The 20,722-nt window shown below is 45.9% G+C and overlaps 1 protein-coding gene and 1 long non-coding RNA gene across 19 annotated transcripts in view; one reads left to right on the forward strand and one right to left on the reverse strand.

Annotated features, from left to right (window-relative positions):
- The window catches only part of NPR3 (natriuretic peptide receptor 3), a 58,768-nt gene extending 54,835 nt beyond the window's left edge, over positions 1-3,933 (reverse strand). For 2 of the 6 annotated variants that reach the window (XM_065598836.1, XM_065598835.1), the window contains exon 1: positions 2,877-3,868. In XM_065598836.1, coding sequence (XP_065454908.1) covers positions 2,877-3,570 — 694 coding nt within the window. In that variant the 5' untranslated portion in view covers positions 3,571-3,868. Of the gene's footprint in view, positions 1-2,876 lie in introns of all 6 variants that reach the window. The other 4 variants (XM_065598837.1, XM_042850784.2, XM_005308231.5 and 1 more) reach the window with 4 other exon arrangements.
- The window catches only part of LOC101952367 (uncharacterized), a 41,399-nt gene continuing 21,667 nt past the window's right edge, over positions 991-20,722 (forward strand). The window contains exons 1-3 of one of the 13 annotated variants that reach the window (XR_006174531.2): positions 991-1,135; positions 7,771-7,848; positions 12,078-12,158. This is a non-coding gene — a long non-coding RNA (uncharacterized LOC101952367). The other 12 variants (XR_006174532.2, XR_002887948.3, XR_006174530.2 and 9 more) reach the window with 12 other exon arrangements.

Raw genomic sequence — 20,722 nt, forward strand, 5'->3', positions numbered from 1 at the left:
CATGTTCCCCTGCTAACTGCTTCCACAAAATGTTTGTTATTTATGCAATACTCAACGGGGCTTCTAAATGGAAGGAGGGGGGAGGAAATCTCCATGGTAAGACTTAGCAGGATGAGAGGAAAACTTCTTTGCTCAACCTTTGAACATATGCAGAGTCACTAAAACAAAAACTTGCAGGATAAGCAACAGGTCTGCTGTCCAATCCAAAAATCTGCGGTTTGGCAGATGCATGTGTTTTCTCTCTTGCTAGCAATGCAGCTTGTTGAAATAAATCAGATTTCTACTATAAATAAAGAGCATCATAATACAAACGGGTGACATCTTAGCCCTGCTGGAGTAAATGGCAAAATTCAAATTGATTTCAATAGAACCAGGATTTCACCCAAAGGCGCTGATCCTGCTCTCATCTAAGTCAGCAGGTTCACTGGGAAGAGAATCATGCCCAAACTTTTCAACATGTGACAGTCAGCTGGGCAAAATATTATCCCTTTCAAGTGTCCTCCCTCTCCCAGTACCTCCAGGGTCTCAACTACCCTTATCTGCATTAATCCCTGCTAATGAGGATGATTAGCCAAAATACCATACAGCTCAGATGCTGGGCCAAATTCAGCCTGGTGTAAGGAGGTGCAAGACTCAATATATTTTAAATATAACCTTAAAGGAACTATAAGTCCACATTAATTATTTCAGGGAGAGTTCCCTACAAGTTCTAAGCAGGTTACTCAGAAACCACATGTAATTTTCATACTCAAACACATCACACAAGCATTCCATGTTTCTTTTACTCTGGCATTTAGATTATTTGGTATACTATCTCTCTGTGTGCGTGAGAGAGATCCATAATCAGAATTAGTCAATGAGTCTTTAAGTGCCCCAGACCAACAGTGAAATCTGCCCTTTGAGATGTCTCTGCATAACAGATGACATACATATGCAATGAGTAACACAGCAGAGCCAGTGTAAAGCTTCTGCAGTGTATATCCCACCCCCACCACTTGCATAACTGGCTCCTTTGATAGCTACCGCAGTGCTGAACTAAAAGCCTAAAAGCCATCAGTGTGAGACCTGAACGGAGAAAACTTCCCGATCTGAATAAAAACAGGAAACGACACAAAAGATCTACCCTGCCGATACTGTGAGTGGCCACTTGAAAGCACAGAACATGAAATATTTGCAGCACAATATACACAACAAAATTGCCTAGAAAATCTCTTACTTATCTCTATGCACAACTAACACATTTTTAATGTGTCCCGTTTTAGGGGAAGCGCTAGAAAAAAAACTCTGGCATGTTGTTTGCTATTATATACCTGAGGAAACATAACTACTACCCTCTCTAAAACAGAAAATGCACGCAGCATGCAAAACATGCAAAGAGCTAGCTGAAAAAAAGATACTCGAGGATTTAGCTGCAACAGGCGATAAACAGCAAAGTAATGCCTGCAGGGTTGAGTCATTCTGGACCAAAGTTTGACCTCATCCTGTGCATTTTCATAGTCCTGTTTATTCATCATTTCTTGCGCATACTGCTTTGAATTTCGGATTATTCTGCTTCCGAGCCTTGATACGCAAACCTGCTTTACCACCACACATACATTTCACCGGGTTACTTCCGCGATGAGTTTGCTTTACTTTCAGACAGATTAGCGGTGTCGCCCCAGGTGAATGCAGGCAGCTACAATTAATGGCTATGTCTCACTAGCTGCCTTACGGATCAGACAAGCTGCCGGCTGCTTCTGTCAACACGTTGCACCTACGCCCTCCAGCTCCCCCAGTTCAGGTGCACAGCACTAGAACGACTGCATGGCGGAAAAAATACAGCTCGCTGCACACCCTCATTCCCAGCTAAGGAAGCTGGAGAGCACTCAGGAGCACAGCGTATATGGGAGACGGCGTTACTTAATGGGACTGTGAATGCGTTCAACAAACCACTGGCTGGAGGGACTGAATTCTGGGCGTCATGTTTTGCACGCTAGGAATCCCCTGAATGTTTCCCGTTTACATGCAGTCAACGTGGGCATAAACCGCGGTGGCATCAGGGCATAGTCATCCTATTGCAATGACTTTCCACACAAAGGGGATTTGAAGACCCTCCCCCGCCCCCAGTGCCCGCATTTCACAAGCTGCACACAGGGCTTTATCAGACGTTCCCCAGCTTTAAAACAATGTTGTCTCTTTGCTTTAAAGGGGGAGGCTTATGGTCCCCATTTCTGCAGATCACTATGGGAAGGACTGACTGCCCGTGGAAATCTGCTCTACTAGACACGGGGAGATTGATTCTCTGCTACCTTGCGTAGCCATTGGCACCAGTGCGAGGTGCTGCTTTGCAGACGCTGATCTGACAGCGTCTCACACTCGTTCGGCGCTGGCGGAGCGGGCTGCAGGGCGGCGGCGGCGAACTGGGGCTGGACCGGCAGCTAAGCCACAGCTCCTCCGCACGGCCACAGGAGGGGGCTTTGCGCTACGCTTCTCCACCCACGAGGCGCTTTCTGGGAGAGTGGCCCAGGGCTTTGGGCAGGGAGCGCTTGGGCCAGGTTTTTACGGCGGGTGCATGGTTGCGGGGATGGGGGGCTGGAAGGGGACTGCGGTGATTTAACTAAACTCCACCGGTGGGCGATGATTTGGCCAAGGCTCCTTCAGCGGAGACTGGGGGGGCTGGTTTGGACAAAGCTCTACCCGGAGGCACTGGAGGGTGGCGATGAACGCAGAGGGGCGCAGCCGGGCTACAGCCCTAGCTGGGGCGGGATGCTCCAGCCAGGGGGCAAGGGAGGTTCGGGCGGGTGTCCTGCTCCAGTGGGGTTGGCGGGGTGTGATCGGGGTAAGGGGGAGGAGGGATTTGCCCCTGCGGGTGCCCGTGCTGCCCCTGGCTCACTCACCTCGCTCCCCGGCCTGGATGGAGCGCACGATCTCGTCCAGGTCCAAGTAGCGGCCGCTCTCGTCGAAGCTGTGCACGGCCATGGGGAACGCCTCCTCCTGGAAGACCACATGCACCCCCTCCATGGTGAAGTAGCAGTTGCGCTCCTGGTTGTTGTCGCTGTAGAGCAGCGTGGCCCGGCTCCACTTGTGGTGCCGGAACAGGGCCAGGAACATCTCGCCCATCTTGGAGTAGGCGGGCGAGACCCGGGTCAGGTGCGAGTACTCGCCCGTCTTGGTGCTGAAGCCGGTGGCCAGCGCCCCAGCCGAGATCATGGGCAGGTTCCAGTGGGAGGCCAGCCGGGCCACCGGGGCAGCCGCGTACTCGCAGACGGGCCCCAGCAGCAGGTCCGGTTTCTGCTGCTTCAGGGCCACCAGGTCCACCAGGCTGAAGAGCGCCCGGTTGCCGCACTCGGAGTCCTCGTAGATGACCTCGAAGCGGTAGCCCGGCAGGCAGGTCCCGTTCTCCTGCTGACTCCGCACGGCGTACTCGATGGCTGGCTTGACCCTGGCCAGGGAGAACAGGTAGGAGTTGTCCTTGGGCAGCAGCACCAGGACCCTGATCAGCTTCTCCTCGTCGGGGCTGCTGCTGCTGCTTGCCAGGAGCATCCAAGCCATCAGGATGCAGGGGACGCTAAGTAAGAAGAAGGATGGCATTGTTTCAATAGCCGTGAGCTCCCTCCCCCCTCTCGCCGCTGCCTCCGAGTCCCCCTGTGTGCCCTGCACAGAACAAGAGAGTGCTACCAACCTCCTCCCCCTGCACACTTTAATACAGAGATCACTAGCCCGTGGGGTAAGAGGGAGCTGCTGGTTTTCCCTCGGTTGTTGGGTGGCTGATTTTTAAGGGTGTTTGGCAGGTTAACTAACTGTCCCAGCAACTTGTTATTGGTGGGGCAGCTTCCTCCCCCACGCTCTGCCTCCTGGCTGATCTTATTGATCCTCGCTGGTCTATAGCCCTCTGTTTAAATAGTGTGGGAGCCAACGCGCCTGTTGCCACACATGGCGCTGCGAGGCCGGGTTTGTGTTTGGGGAGGAGTCGTTCATTAACATTCCTGCCGGGCTGATCCGCCCCTCCGCCCCCTCCCCCTCAAACAAAATCCCGGCCCCCCCACCCCACCGCCCCTCTTTCTGTAACCAACCCACATCTCGCCCAGGGGCGCTCTGATGAGCAATGGCTGCAAAGGGCGCTGCAAACCTGGAGCAAGGGGAGAGGTGGGTAGGAAATAAAAGGACCCCGCTCGGCTGTTGCTTGCCTGAGAAGTCGCACTCACCCGTGCAATCCGGACTTTGAAAATCCCCTCCATGCGATCGTTCTTTTTTTCTTCACCGTGCACGTGTCCCAACACGGCGTGCAAAAGACCCGTTTAAAGTCAGGAGCTGGGGATGCAGCGAGTAACACGTAATACTGTAACTCTGGATGCGGAGCGACCTGCGGCCGTGCAAGACACCGAGCGTGTTTTAAAAGCCCGGTTTGCAGGATTGGGAGCCGCCCTCCGAATGAACGAATCCCCCCCCCCCCCCAAAAAAAAACCCTACTTAAAATAGCCCTTTCATGCAACAGCGGGTGGGGCGCCCTTTTAATGCTGCTGCCCCTGCTGAAAGCTGGCGATAGGGAAGTGTTCCTGGCTCCCCTCTGGGCAAAAGCACCGTGCGGCTATTCTGCAGCAATGGAAGAAAGCGCGCGTGCGAGTATTAGCAGCATAGGAACTGGAAGGGAGAGGACACAGTAGCTGTCCCCCCGCAGAATCCCAGACAATCCAGCAGTAGTCTTCTTGGCGGGTTGTTCCTGCGCCGAGTGTGCCGGAGTGGTACCTTAGTGCACGAGCATGTCCGTTGACACTGAACGGAACAACTCCTGGTGTAACGTGCAACTCAGCCTGAGAATGGGTGATGGACAGTGTACGCGCGGGATTCATACTACTTACTCCGCAGGCAGGCTCATGGAAAGCAGTGGGCTACCAATGTGGGAAAAGCTAGCAGAATCTGTCCCACCATTAACACGGGCTGTTCTGTGGCGAGGGGGGGGGGGGGGGAGGGTAAGAAACTCTTCTCCTTTGCACAGCCTTCATGGGGAGGGGTATAATTGAAACACTAGCACTCAGGGATGCCCAGACGATACTTCCAGGGAGTAGGTAGGACTTTGGCTGTGCCCCACAAACTCCAGCAGAGCTGGTCGGCAGCAAGTGAGAAGCATGTTGCCTCCTTTAAAGGTAGGGTGACCAGATAGCAACTGAAAGGTTTCAGAGTAGCAGCCGTGTTAGTCTGTATCCGCAAAAAGAAGAACAGGAGGACTTAAATTTGTTAGTCTCTAAGGTGCCACAAGTCCTCCTGTTCTTCTTTTTGCAGATAGCAACTGTGAAATAACGGGACAGGGGTGGAGGGTAATAGGTGCCTATATAAGAAAAAGTCCCCCAAAACGGGACTGTCCCTTTAAAAACGGGACATCTGGTCACCCCATTTAAAGGTATGTAGCATATTAAACACTCCCATTCCCTCCCCCCCCCCCCCCATGCAACTGTGGAGCTCTGGGAGACATTGTGCCACTTGGTGTGGCCCCTAGAACAGAGCAGCTTTGCACTGCCCCTCATTACAGGCTGGGCTTAACCAGTACAATTTAATTCTGCAGAAGACTTTGTGTGCCCCAGTAAATGTGTGTAATTAAAAGCAAAACAAAACTCATTTTTCAATTATTTAATTGGAAAGAGCTTGTATTCAGAGAATTGTGTTTAACACTTTTGGTGTGAAAAATTCACTTGTTAAATAGTCTGGGCACCACTCTGACTAATTTACTTAGCTATTGCCCATGGTAAGAAAAAAACACTTGTTTTTATATGTGTTACTAACAAAGCAACTATAACTTCAGAAATGCCACTTGAAAATGGATGATTGTTTTCTGAAGAAACTATTCTCAACATTAAATACTGAAAAGAGTTAAAAATGATACAGTGAAGGAGGATACAAATAGAATGGAGAGGGGGACTAACTGCATTCATCACTTGCAACTGTGAAATCTCTGTGGATTGTGCATGTTCCATAATGGTCAGTGGTCCACGTCTGCACAAACAGAGTAATCCTGCACAGTTTGACATTTTATGCTTATAATGAGAGGCCCAAGGTTGAACTGGTAGAGTGAGTGAACTGCTTCTCACCTTACAGAAGGGGTCTGTTTAACTCAGGGTTGAGGTCACTGTCAGGGCAATGTATATAAACAAATAGTTGCTGCCTTTACTATACAGAGTCTAAATTGGAGACTTTGGTTCCTAGTGGAACCCAGCTGTTCATCTTTAAGAGCACATGAAGTCTGAATTAAACCCAAGAGGAAACTGCACATGCTTTTAATGCAATTAAACTAAGCAATAGAATTTAAAAGGTCCAATAAATAATTTTCTTTCTAATCAAAACTAATCAACTAATCAAAAATTCACCAGAATATTTTCCTGGAATATTTATCTAATGGAGATCAGTCAAAAATAAGATGTAGAAATTCAAAGACAAGTAACGTGCCTGAAAAATGTGCATTTAAAATATTATTTGATTACTTAATTTGGTTTCAGAATGATTTTAAAGTTTACAGATACATCCACCCTACTGAAGATCATTTTGTATGTTGCCTTCCTTTCCAGCCACTGCTTTCCATTGACCCTATATGTCTGTTTAGGATACTGCCACCTGGCAATATCGCTTCGATTTTTTCTTCAAAATGTATCTCTTTCATTTGTGTGTGCTGCATTTTGTCTGAGAGCCCTCTTATTTCAACTAGCATGAATTGTGTCAATAAGGAAAAGATAAGCAAACAAATCACATGTCTGCCATCCTTATTCATTTTGACTACTCCTCAGGGAATAAGGTACTACTCAGCATACAGGACAAAAGTGATAAAAAAGAAGACTGGAAAATACAAGGTTTGAAGGCCAATTTTCATACATAGATACAGACTTGGATTTAGGCCCCAACCTGTAGCCCTTATGCACATGAACACTGCCATTCAAACTAGTGGGAGTCTGGCTTTAGTAAACATTTCTGGATCAGGCCCTTAGAGCACAAGGATCTTTTGGAGTCAAAAGCTTATGTGTAACAATTTATTGTTGATCCAAATTACATCTACCTTGTCACGAGTACAAATACAGTACGGCTGCAAACATTTTCCAGGGTTGTAAATCTAAAATTCTTTTCCAGTGAGCAGACATTAGTTCTTTCAACTACATACATGTTTTTAATAGGACCAACTCATACAGTCCTGAATCTTTTGTCAGGCAAAATGTCCATTGGCTACAATAAGAGTGAGGATTTCGGAATCTCACCCTTTAGGATTAAGGTAATTATGGAAACAGTATTTTCCTCCCAGAATAGCATGCATACAAATCAAGATTAGAATCACTGTTCCAACTCAAAGCATTACAGTGAATTGTGCTTTTTATTCTGGAAGGCTTTATTCCTAAATTAAGCTCCAGCTAACATTAACAGTTTCTGAAGCCTGCTCTAGATTAAGAAAATTCTTCTTGGGGGAGGGTTTGCTGAAAACACAGTTCCCCCTAGAGGTTGAAAAGATGAAAGAACTTAATATTGTCTGTAGTGCAAATAAATTCCTACTTTTGGGATTTTTAAATTCATTCCCTGTTTTCCTATACAGTTTTATTTTATTTTTATATTGTACCTTATGGATGTGTTATTGGTTCATTATATATCTTGGTGTATCTTTTTGTATTTTTTTATATTTATAAGTAAACCGCAACAAAGATTTTAAAAGAAGATACTGCAGCATAAAATCTCATGAGGGACAAAAGTCATGCCAGAAAATTAAATGAAACAAATTAGAAAATGTAGATGTATAATAATAAATACTTTGTGGTTCTACAGGGACTTCTATCTGCATACCTCCAAGTGCCTGACAGATTAACAAATTAAGCCTCACAACACAACAACCCTGTTAGAAAGGTAAGTAAATATAATTATTTCCATTTTACTGATGTGGAAACAGAGGCTTGACCATGGTCACACAAAGGCCTGGGATAGAACATGGGAAAGAACTTTGATCTTCTTCCTCCCAGTGCTGTGTCTTAACCTCAAGATTACCCTGCCTTCCTCTCCTACATAACTTTCCTTCTCTATGTCCATTAAGTCATGAGTTCTCAGCTGGGAGGTCACAAACAGGTGTCAGGGGTTTGCAACCACCCTACTCCTCCCTTATTTACTAAATGGATGATGGGGTAGTCCCAGCTACATGAGAGAGGGCTTCCAGGGGTGTATAAAAGGGCATCCTTTTACAGTATGGAGAAGGTTGAAAGAATCACTGAACAAGTCTATTTGGTATTTTCAGAGCTGCTATTTTAGCAGTTTCTTAAGTGTCAAGAGCAAATACGTTGTCCCAGGCATTCTCCTCTTGAGCAAGTTAAATATGTATAATGCTTTAAATATCTGTATGGATATCAAACCCCAGATGCACTCGTTGCTACAGAAATACAAGGTAATATTGACAAAGTGAACAAAGGTGGGGAAAAAATAAACCAGCAAATCTCTCTAGAGGATTGGAAGAATATAATGCCAACTACTCTGAACAGTACAAGTTCCCCTTCGTGGAGAGAATAACAGTGAGAAATTATTATCAGATTGTGACGGGGTTGGGACTCACCACCTGGCGCCTCCTACTGGTTGTCTCGGGAATTAGCTCTGTCCAGTGGAGCGCCCCCTCCTGGTGGTGTCCTGTCCATCATCTCGCTCTCCTTTTGGCGTGTCCAGACCCACATTGCTCCCAAGCTCGCGGCATCCTCTTCGAGCCACTGCCCTCCAGCAGTGCCCCTTAGTCCACCCTCACCCCCTTCCGGGGAGGGTGGGGGTGGAAATCAATCAGCTGCCTCTCTGCATCCTGGCCAATGTGGCCAACTGCACCCTCAAAGTTACTCCCCTCTTGGCAGGGGTTTGGTGCAGCTCTAGATGGCTGCTCCGTCGGCCAGGTGCAAGGCGGAAAGGAGGGGACCCAAGCCTGCTCACTATTCTGGGTCCCAACCCAGGGACCCTCTAGTGGCAGCCATCCTACCCTCCTTCTCTCCCTCCATCTGTCCACATCCCTGGACCGCTTCCCCTTCGGCCCCTAGCACCGGCTAGGCTCTTCCCTTCAGGGCCTGCAGCCTGACAGACTCCAGGCTGGAGTTACCCTCTGCTGTCCCGGGTGCTAGTCTCCCAGCCTGGAGACAGACCTTCCCCTCTCAAAGGCCTGAGACAGACTGCCTGCTCCTGTCCTGAGCAGCCTTCTTATAGGGCTGAGCCTGGCCCTGATTGGCTCCCTCCAATCTGGGCCCTGATTGGCTCCCTATAAGGCCTTCCCTGATTGGCTTTCTGTCTGTGCAGGCCCACTAGGAGGGTGATGAAGCACTGGAATGGGTTACCTAGGGAGGTGGTGGAATCTCCATCCTTAGAGGTTTTTAAGGCCTGGCTTGACAGAGCCCTGGCTGGGATGATTTAGTTGGGGTTCTGTTGAGCAGGGGGTTGGACTAGATGACCTTCTGAGGTCTCCTCCAATGCTAATCTTCTATGATTCTATAAATACATCAGAAGGATAAACACTAGGGAGGGAGAAGAGTTATTTAAGTTAAGCCCTAATGTTGGCACAAGAACAAATGGATTCAAACAGGCTATCAGTAAGTTTAGACTTGAAATTAGATGAAGGTTCCTAACCACCAGAGAAGTGAAGTTCTGGAACAGCCTTCCAAGGGGAGTAGTGGGGGCAAAAAAACCTAACTTTTTTTAAGACGCGTGCCTTGGCTACACTTACCCGCTAGTTCGACGGCTGGAAATCGAACTTCTGGGTTCGACTTATCGCGTCTAGTCTGGACGCGATAAGTCGAACCCGGAAGTGCTTGCCGTCGACTGCGGTACTCCAGCTCGGCGAGAGGAGTACCGCGGAGTCGACGGGGGAGCCTGCCTGCCGAGTGTGGACCAAGGTAAGTTCGAACTAAGGTACTTCGACTTCAGCTACGTTATTCACGTAGCTGAAGTTGCGTACCTTAGTTCGAATTAGGGGGGTAGTGTAGACCAAGCCTGAGCTTCTAGCAACTAGACCAGCCAGCCAGTTTCTAACAACTAGATCATGGTGGTCCCTTCTGGTCTTTAAGTCTATGAGACCTGCTGCTATTGATGTAAATGACAAAACTCCCTTTGACTTCAGTTTCTGGCTATCAGATAGGGGATGTGGCTGGGGAAGGAGGCATAACTGTTGCACTTCTTTCTGTCTGTTGCTGGCAGCCAGTACAACTTAAAGCAGCATGAAGACTGCTCCAATTTAGGGTAGAGCACGCCCCCTCCTTTGTTATGTGCCCTCTGCATTTGTAGCTAGGGATCTGGATCCATATCTTCATTTCCATCAGGGAATACCTGTAGCATGCCTGGCTCCTCTTCACTGTCTGCTGAGCAACAGTAACCAGTCCTGGAACCAGGGATACCTCATTAGCCTTTCCTTGATAGGGTAGCAGGGGCGTTTTCTCTCCTTCCCTTCTTACTCAATGGAATTATGGCAGGGATAATTCTGGCCCAGTATATCTTATTAGAGAATCCTGAAAATATGCTATCGATCATTTGTGGTTGCTGAAGTTTTGCGAATAACGTTATTGTGCAGTAGTATTCCATCAGGACCGTACGTCTGAATTACATTTCTTGGTCCTTTTCCAATTTATACTGTATCCTGCGTGAATGTTAAACTCTATCTACCTTACTCAGATGTCACTGGGAAAACATGGAGGACTAGTTTTTCATTTTTATGATGATTCTAAAATTGTCAAATTTTATTTATAGCACTTTCAGTTTCTAGTCATTCATCACCAGCTTCAGAAATGCTAAGACTTATTAACTGCCTGAAGGAAGACTGTAAATCCTAAAGGGGATGAGCCAAAGCATCTTTTTTAATGTTTCAAAGTAGGAAAATGTGTACATATAATTATTTTTCCATTTGAAGTTCATTCCTCTTTAGTAGTACCACCTCTTCCAAGTGGAAATAATCACCTAGAGGAATATTACAAAGCACGTAAAGGATTTTGCATATGTTGCTATCCCTTCCAATGGCTAATATTCATAAGGAAAATTATCACCTGTATTTCTATAGTCAAGGCATGTCTTCAGTTGCTATTGTGCCTTTGCCATGTCTTTGCCTTTCATTTCCAAACACATGGAGGTTAAAGAAGGTACTAGTTGTCTCTACAGACTAAAATCCTGAGTTCAGTAGATACTGCAGTGATGATCATTCCATATCTGAGGTATTATAGGTGGGTTGATAGCACTGCCTATTATTAAGGTGGTCTGATATGTCTCATTATAAGACCCAGTATTCAGTTGCCTATAACTTTGCTAAATTTTAACCATTTGGGCTGAAATTTTCCTTGCCAGGTGGTGACCTTAGGCTGAATTATTCTGAAATTTTCAACCAAAATGATTCAGCCATGCCCAAGAGTGAGACTAGGGAAAAATATGCTGGTTTGCCATGTTAAAAAATTCCAGCAACCTTTCTTTGAACGGCTTAAGCGCTCCCACGCTTTAGAGCAGGGACTCCAGGACTACAGAGGTAAAGCCAGACTTTCCCTGTAATGGCTGCTCCCAACTGTTCCAGGCCAGGCACTAGGATGACCCCCAACTACTGGCACCTAGACAGTATGGAGGAGGAAGCTGTTGGAGTCAAATGCAGAGGGGACAAGAGCTGGACCAGGGAGAGGGAAAGTAGTAGATTGAGACAAGAAATCTAGTGAGATTGGGACTGGAGAAGGGAGAGAAGCTGGGACTGATTGGGCAGGGAGGCTGGCACTAGCAGATGGGCTAGGAAGGGGCAGGCTGAAACTGGGCAAGCATACTGGGAGTTGGTGACCCTCCCCCTAATTAGAACGAAACAGGCTGGTGCTGTCAGACTGGAACACTTTCCTCCAAGCATTCTCGACAATCTTCGATGACCCCCACTGCACCCATTCAGCTGAAGCCGCCGTACAGAAGCTCTGACAGGGACAGGGCCCAGCTACCATACGCCGTTTGGTTTTGATGGCTTGCTGCTGATGTGGAATGGAATGAGGCACCCCTGCTTTATTAGTTTCAGTGGGGACTCCAGAATGAGATCAAGGATGAACTGGCCTGAATAGAGATCCTACAAGCTTGGATGTCTTCATTAACTTAGTTATTTGTATTGACAACAGGTTGCGTGAACAAAAAGAGGAGAAAAAAGGGGTATTGCAGTTGTCCTACCCACACTGTCATCCACAGACCTCTGAGCCCAGGTAGGTCGATCTAGCTCGCTGGCATTTGACCACCCAGGAGAGGGAGTGACACTGGCATAATAACCTATGTTTTTATTGCTCTGAGCCAGGTCATGCTCTGCTGCCTGCCCTTCGCGAACACCAGCCTGGAGAGAAATTACAGAAATTACAGAAACTGGGTTTAATAATAAACAAAACAATTTTTTTAACTATAAAAAGCAGATTTTAAGGGGTAAAAGGGGTAACAAACAGAAAAAAGCAGATTACTAAGCAAATGAAATCAAACACTCAAACTAAGCTAATCAGGGAAATGACCAACCTCAGGCTTGGTAGAGGGGCTTGGCGTGGGTGTGACCAAGGGGTTATAGCCTCCTCCCCGATCTTGACCCGGGATGCATCCTGGGCCACATGGGTCCTCACCACACTTTCAAGTACGATACAATTACGCATTCCGAACGAGAACCTTCCAATATCTGTGCTATGGGCCCTTAATGATTCCAGTGCTGCTGATAACTTTATCGATATCAACATGGTTTAGTCCTGCAAATCCGTGTACAGCCAAAACCTACCCCAGACCTTGTGGACAGGATAGGAGGGTCCTTCCTGTCCTCAGGTCCAGTGGTAGAAGAGACTGAACCCCTGGAAATCACTATCTAAGGACACTTGAGAGAGACTGCCATTTGGTTCAATCCATTATGCGCATTTCCCCCTGATTCTCAGTGTCTCATGGCTGGCTGTCCACAACCCCCATATCCTTTGTGCAAGGCTGACAATGGTTCTTCAGATCCAGGTAGACCCTTCCACTATAAGGCAATGTCATCTTCAAGGGTACTCTGGGCTCTGGTGGTAGGTCAGATGGGGCTGCCCTCAGGATTGTCCCCCTACCTCCCTGTCAAATACCAAGAGTACATGGCCATTTTTGAGAAAAAGAATGCAGACATGCTACCCTACATCGGGGCTACAACTGCCGTATAGATTTGTAACCTGGGGCAACAGCCCCTTATGGTTGAATCTATGCGATATCGAAATCAGAGTTAACCACTCTACATAGTACCCCCAGTCTACAATGCTTCTTAGGCTTCATTTTCTATCAGTGTTTATTTCAGATTTTTCAGGGCAAATAGTGCCCATGACCATCCTTCTCTGCAAAAATGCCAGATTTATTTGGTCCCACAAAGCCCAAAATGACTCAAGATCACCTTTGCCACTGCTCACATCCTGGTATACCTGGACCCAACGCAGGCCTTTATTGTGGAAATTGAAATGTCTAACACAGTAATAGGAGCAGTGGTCTCTCAGCAACATGGTCCGGAATCGTTATTACACCCATGTGTCTACTACTCCAGGAAACTCACCCACACAGAACAAAATTTTGAGATCTTGGATAAGGAACTCCTGGCAACCAAAGCCGCTTATGAAGAATGGTGTCATTACCGTGAAGCAGCCCAGTATCCGGTACCACAAAAACCTTGACTATCTACACAAGGCCAAAGTACTGAACCAGAGGCAAGTCAGGTGGGCAGTGTTCTTCTCTCTCTTTGACTATATCATCACTTACCGGCTGGTGGCCCGTAATGAGAAGGTGGACTCACTATCTAGAAAGGTGGAATATTACTTAGGCCAAGAAATGCCTAGCAGGGAACTGTCCTACATCCTCAAGCCCTGTAACTTTCTTAACAATGCCATCCTTTAAGATCTAATCATTTTCAGCCTCAGGAATGGGGTCTCTCCCAAAGAGCTAGGGACAGAGACAAAGGATAACACTACATGTGACAACGTTACATGTGAGAGGTAAATAGACAAATATATATACCTTTGGGATGCCCTTGAGTGGAGGCACTGTGTCTGTGCCATGACTCTCCCCTAGCGAGCCATTTCAGTCATCTTAAAACCTGTCACATAGCCTCCCATTTTTTTCTCCTGGCCCTGGATGTAAGCCATACACAGACTTATGTTGACTCCTATGACTTGTGCATCAGCACCAAGACACTGTGCAACAAATCCCTTTGCCTTCTCTTGCCCGTGAAGGGCTGGCCCAGGCCTTGGGCTGTTATCACCCTGGATTTTATCGTCAAACTCTCTGAGTCCAGCAGCCACATGTTAGTCCTGACTGTCATGGACCAATTTACTAAGATGGCACACTTTGCCCCTGCACCCACCTACCATTCTCCAAAGAAATAGCCCAACTCCTAGTGGAACACGTCATCTGCCTCCATGGCTTCCAAACTGTATCACTTTGGATAGAGACCTTCAGTTCATCTTGTGCTTCTGATGTGAGGCCCTTCAAGGGGTCCATGCTTACACCTCTTCAACATACCACCAACAGGTAGATGGCCAGACAGAGAGGCTAAACCACATACTAGAACAATGCCTATGGTGCTTAGTCAGTTATCAGCAGAATAACTGGCCCTCTACAGAATTTGCATATAACAACACCGATCATGTCTCCACTGGGCAGAGACTTTTCTTTGCCAATTACAGGTTCCACCCCCAGTTCACCCGGCATTACCTCTGGCCTCCCCAAACCTGGCAGCTATCAACTGGATTCAGCAGATTCACCAGGTCCAAGAGAAATTAAGAAGCCACCTTAAGGAAGCAAAGAAGGCCTACAAGTAGTATGCAGACCATCGACAATGAAAGAGACCAACATTTTCAGTAGGCCAAAAAGGGTGCCTATCCATGAAACACCTCTGCACCAACCAGCCTTCCTGTGAACTAGATCACCAATTCCTTGGCCTTTACCATATCTGTCAAAAAAATCAACCCCGTTACCTTCAAACTCTGCCTGTCTCAATCTCTCAAGTTGCACCCTGTATTCCAAACATCTCTCCTAAAACCTTACACGGAAAATCCATTCCCCCATCAAAAATAACCACCACCTTTGCTGGTATGTGTCCAGGACCACAAATAATATGTAGTCACAACGTGCTTGACTCCAGGATAAAGCAGGGCAACCTATTGTACTTCATTGGCTGGAGAGGCTCTGAAGAACAGTCCTGGGAACCAGCTGACCATGTCCACGCATCCAAACTTGTGGACGCCTTCCACAAAAATCACGCTGTTGAGCATGATCCAGCAGCACCCTTAAGGGGCATGGGAGGTGTTGGTGATGTGAAGCTCTGCAGGGACTAAAACCCAGGTCCTAGGGATAGCCGATGTCTCCTCACTGCCACCCAGCAGCTGTGATAGGGCTGTATACATTACCGTATAAACTCTGTGGCGATAAATAAACAGGCAGTACCACCTTAGAAAGCCGGACTTAAAGCTTCCCTTTTGGCCCCTAATTGGTCCAGGAACTCTATTTAAGACCAAGAGGAGTTCCAAGAAGTGTCTGTGCAACAAGGTGAACTCCCCTGCCAGTTGTGGTCCTGGACCCGCCTTTCAGCTTGCTTTTGGACTCCTGACTCTGACTCAGACTCTGAACCTTGGCTCTGGTTCCTGACTCTGGCTCTGACTTACAGCGCTGTTCCTGGCCTCTGACTGCTGCTGCTGTGACCATTAGGCTGACTGCCCATGCATGGGTCATGCCAATGAGAAGCCTGAGGAGTGTAGAGTCAGACTGGGTAGGCAAGGATAATAGGACAAGGAGCCAGGATGAGGAAGAGACAGAATTGGGACAGGGACAAGTTGGGGAAGAAGGGGACGAGCATGGTGAGGTAGGTAGAAGAATCATAGAATCGTAAGACTGGAAGGGACCTTGAGAGGTCTTCTAGTCCAGTCCCCTGCACTCAAGGGAGGACTAAGTATTATCTACACCATCCCTGACAGGTATTTGTCTAACCTGCTTTTAAAAATCTCCAATGATGGAAATTCCACAACCTCCCTAGGTAATTTATTCAAGTGCTTAACTACGTTAACAGGATGGTTTTCCTAATGTGCAGTCTAAACTGCCCTTGCTGCAATTTAAGCCCATTGCTTCTTGTCCTATCCTCAGAAGTTAAGGAGAACAGTTTTTCTCGCTCCTCCTTGTAACAACCTTTTATGTATTTGAAAACTGTTACCATGTCCCCTCTCAGTCTTCTCTTCTCCAGACTAAACAAACCCAGTTTTTTCAATCTTTCCTCATAGGTCATGTTTTCCAGATCTTTAATAATTTTTGTTGCTCTTCTCTGGACTTTCTCCAATTTGTCCATATCTTTCCTGAAATGTGGCACCCAGAACTGGATACAATACTCCAGTTGAATCCTAATCAGTGTGGAGTAGAGCTGAAGAATTAATTCTCATGTCTTGCTTACAACACTCCTGCTAATACATCCCAGAATGTTTGCTTTTTTTGCAACAGTGTTACATCATTGAGTCATATTTAGCTTGTGATCCACTATGACCCCCAGATCCCTTTCTGCAATACTACTTCCGAGGCAGTCATTTCCCATTTTGTATGTGTACAACTGATTGTTCCTTCCTAAATGGAGTACTTTGCATTTATCCTTATTGAATTTCATCTTATTTACTTCAGACCATTTCTCCAGTTTGTCCAGATCATTTTGAATTTTAATCCCATCCTCCAAAGCACTTGCAACCCCTCCCAGCTTGGTATCGTCCACAAACTTTATAAGTGTACTCTCTATGCCATTATCTAAATCTCTGATGAAGATATTGAACAGAACCTGACCCAGAACTGATCCCTGCAGGACCCCACTTCATTTGCCCTTCCAGCTTGACTGTGAAGCACTGATAACTACTCTCTGGGAACAGTTTTCCAACCAGTTATGCACCCACCTTACGATAGCTCCATCTAGGTTGTATTTCCCTAGTTCGTTTATGAGAAGGTCATGCTAGATAGTATCAAAAGCCTTACTGAAGTCAAGATATACCACATCTACTGCTTCTCCCTAGCCACAAAGCTTATTACCCTGTCAAAGAAAGCCATTAGGTTGGTTTGACCTGATTTGTTCTTGACAAATCCATGCTGTTACTTATGATCTTATTATCTTCTAGGTGTTTGCAAATTGATGGATTAATTATTTGCACCATTATCTTTCCGAGTACTGATGTTAAGCTGACTGTGGTATGTAATTCCCCTGGTTGTACTTATTTATTTTTGTATAGATTGGCACTATATTCCCTTTTCCAGCTCTCTGGAATCTCTACTGTCTTCCATGATTTTTTAAAGATAGTTGCTAGTGGCTCAGATATCGACTCAGTCAGCTCCTTGAGTATTCTAGGATGTATTTCATCTTTTAATAAGATGAGAGATTAAACTTCATGCTTTAGGGCTTATAACTAATTTCTAACTATTAGAGATCAGGATGAAACCTAATGTGGGGAGCAGAATATCCCATATCTGTCTATTGTAGGGTTCTTATATCTTCTTCTGAAGCATCTGGTGCTGGCCGCTATTAGAGACAAGATTCCAAGTAGCTGGACTCCGATCTGATCCAGTATGCCAATTCTTATGTTCCAGCAACCTCTTCCCCATGGGGCATTCCATATGCTTCACAGAAAAAAAAAATCCTAGCCAGCAGGAACTACTACCTACTTTTTAATATGCAGCCTGGAAAACAACAGGCTGGCTCTTGCCAACTTGAAAATGTGACCTCATTTGTTAACATGGCCTTATTAAAAGAACCAGCTGAGTTTCAGTTATAAAGATCAATTTTAAAGGTAATTAGAGGCTGATAAAAGCCAACTGTACCGTACAAATATGACTCACCACATTCTAAACAACCTAACCAAAAATGTGGCATGTGAATCCTGTGCTTTCATATTGCAGTAAGGTAAAGATTTTACAGACTATTGAATCAGTGCCAAAGAGCCAGTTAGACAGCGTGGACAAACATTTAGGAATTGTTCAATGCTTTTAAGCTTCATAGAAAGACAAGGACATTGACTGACCGTAACCCAGCTCACAAGCAGATATGGGATGGTAAAGATTCAAGGGTAATGGAGTATTGTATTACTTAGATATTCACAAAACAGAAAGTGCACTTATTATGTAGCCCAGTTGCTGATACAATGCAGATATAATTTCCGTACCAAATATAAACAAAGGTCAGTGTTCTTTTGGTTTATTATGAATTTAAGTAAAACAGCACTCTACTGCGAAAGTTGTTTTGCATTTGCAGTGAAAATAGTTAACATGGGCAGCAAAACTGGGATCCCAGTTATGAACCCATCCCAAACTTTGGTTGTTTGGGTCTAGGATTTTGTTTGATTCATTGTAAAGACAAGGGCTGTTTGCAAATTCAACTTTCAATCACACCAAAGTTCAGGTGGGTTGGGATCCTGGATGTTGGTTTCATCTCTTGAAAATATTGAAATTAATGGTACCATTGCCATTGAAAAGAAATGTAGTGTCTGCTACCATGTGTAACTTGTTATCAATTTGACTATAAGGACCAGGTAGACTGTTTCCCAAAGAGAGCAATACAAGCAGATTCTACTGTATATATCAGGGTGAAAACAGTGTTTGCCTGCTTTGGATACTGAAACACTGAAAAATGTGGAGATATCCTTCTAAAATCTAGAAACTTGACAAATGCTCTATACTGGAAACTCTTTGGGAAAGGGGCTGTTTTTTAATTATATGCGTGTAAAATGTGGATCCCTAATTGGGGCCTCTACGAGCAATAATACAAAATAATAATAATAATTAATGACCACCTAACCCTTAGGACAAAATTCTGCCTTAGCTAACATGGCTAAGGGAAGCAAGGATGTTGTCAGGTATGTCTTTTGATCTAAGAGTCCTGCCACCCTACAAGTGACCTGTACAGGCAAGTGCACTGTGTAATGGGATACGCATTGTTGTGCTAGCCTGCTGGAGATCCTTAGGCCTGGTCTACACTAACCCCCCAATTTGAACTAAGGAACGCAACTTCAGCTACGTGAATAACATAGCTGAAGTCAACGTACCTTAGTTCAAACTTACCGCGGTCCAGACGCGGCAGGCAGGCTCCCCCGTCGACTCCACGTACTCCTCACGCCGAGCAGGATTACCGGAGTCGACGGGGAGCACTTCTGGGTTCGATTTATCGCGTCCAGACAAGACGCGATAAATCGAACCCAGAAGTTCGATTGCCTGCCGCCGAACCAGCGCGTAAGTATAGACAAGCCCGGAGATGCATCACACCAGAAAACTGCCTCCTTGGAAACAAGATTGACAGCGGACACAAATCAGCATAGCTTCATTGACTACATTTGAGTTATGCCGATTTACCCCTCCTGAGGATCTGGCCCAGGGAATGCAGGAACTATCATCTCCTACTATCATTCTCAAGCACTAGCGAGAAATCCCATATGGAGTGGGAGGAACAGCAGCTTCCTACCCTCTTACTGCCACCAGCACAACATACAGCATGGCACAAGATCCAGCCTTTAACATAAACAAGATTAGCTATCATTCACATTATTATTTAACAGGATACATGTGGTTACACCATCGCCTACATCAGAGAATAGCACACATAAGTTAACAGTAGAATGTCACAGACACTTTTTTTTTGAGTTAATATATTACTAAACATTTTTCCAATTTAAAAAAAAAGTACTCCCATGCTTCTTTGTTATTTATTTTCCAAGCATTTGCTGCCATCAGAGAAATATTTAGAAAACAAGCTTATTTTAATTACCTAAAAATGTAACAGTATGCAATACCATTTTCCCCATGGTGTCTCCTCCCAGCATACTTCTCTTTTGCATGACAGTCAGTGGAGTCAAAGCCAACTGTAAAAGATCCAGCAGCAAGAGCTAACTTGTTTGGAAACACAGACAACCGTGCTGGCTGTGTTGTTGTCTCTGAGATTACCACATAAGGAGCCAGTTAATGATCAATATTTTCACTCTTTAGATAGCCAAGGTTTTATGCACCGTGGATCAAATTTGGAAACAAAGGAGCCCATTTTCTATTATCAGTGCTGAATTGGGTTAGGAGGAGGGATCACCTCTGTTAGAGGTGGCCAAATTTCATGTTATTAATTATTTGAGATTGTAGGGAGACCACATTTTTTGTTTCTCTGTGAATGCAAACACCAGTGGGAGTTGCATATGAAAAACTCTTGCACATGATCATAAATATAGTAGCAAAGTAAATCGACTTCTTGGGCTCAAGTCTGCCTTGGATGGTTATCCATGACATTCATGTGACAGTTTTCATCTAGTTCTTAATATGCGTTTGACTGCATCACAAAACCACTCCATACTTTGACATAAGTAGCTATTTCCCTAAAGGAGATCCAGTGTCACAACCCACAGGTCTCAAACCTAGGGCTGCAGGGTTTATAGACACAGCGACACACCAACCTTCCATCTGGTAGCTTGCTGATACTTGCTTACCTGGGACTCATGAAGCGCAGCCTTACTTTGAGATGCCACTTCTGCAGTCCTGTTGGTGGAGTCCTGGAGCAGCTGATTGGCCTCCTGGCTCTATTTAAGCCAGCAGCAGGAACAGGAAGCTATCTGAACAACTGGATTCTCCTCTGTTCTGGATTGTGTGTGCCTTGTGCTTCCTGCTCCCCTCACTTGATTTCCTGGCATTTGATTTGTAGTTCTGACCTCCAGTTTGTCTCCTGAGTCTGACCTCCTGGTATCCTGACTCTGGTTCCTGACTCAGGGTTTTGATCTCCAGTTTGTGTTCTGTTTCTGAC

The sequence above is a fragment of the Chrysemys picta genome, chromosome 6 (assembly GCF_011386835.1).
Source record: "Chrysemys picta bellii isolate R12L10 chromosome 6, ASM1138683v2, whole genome shotgun sequence".
NCBI lineage: Eukaryota > Metazoa > Chordata > Testudines > Emydidae > Chrysemys > Chrysemys picta.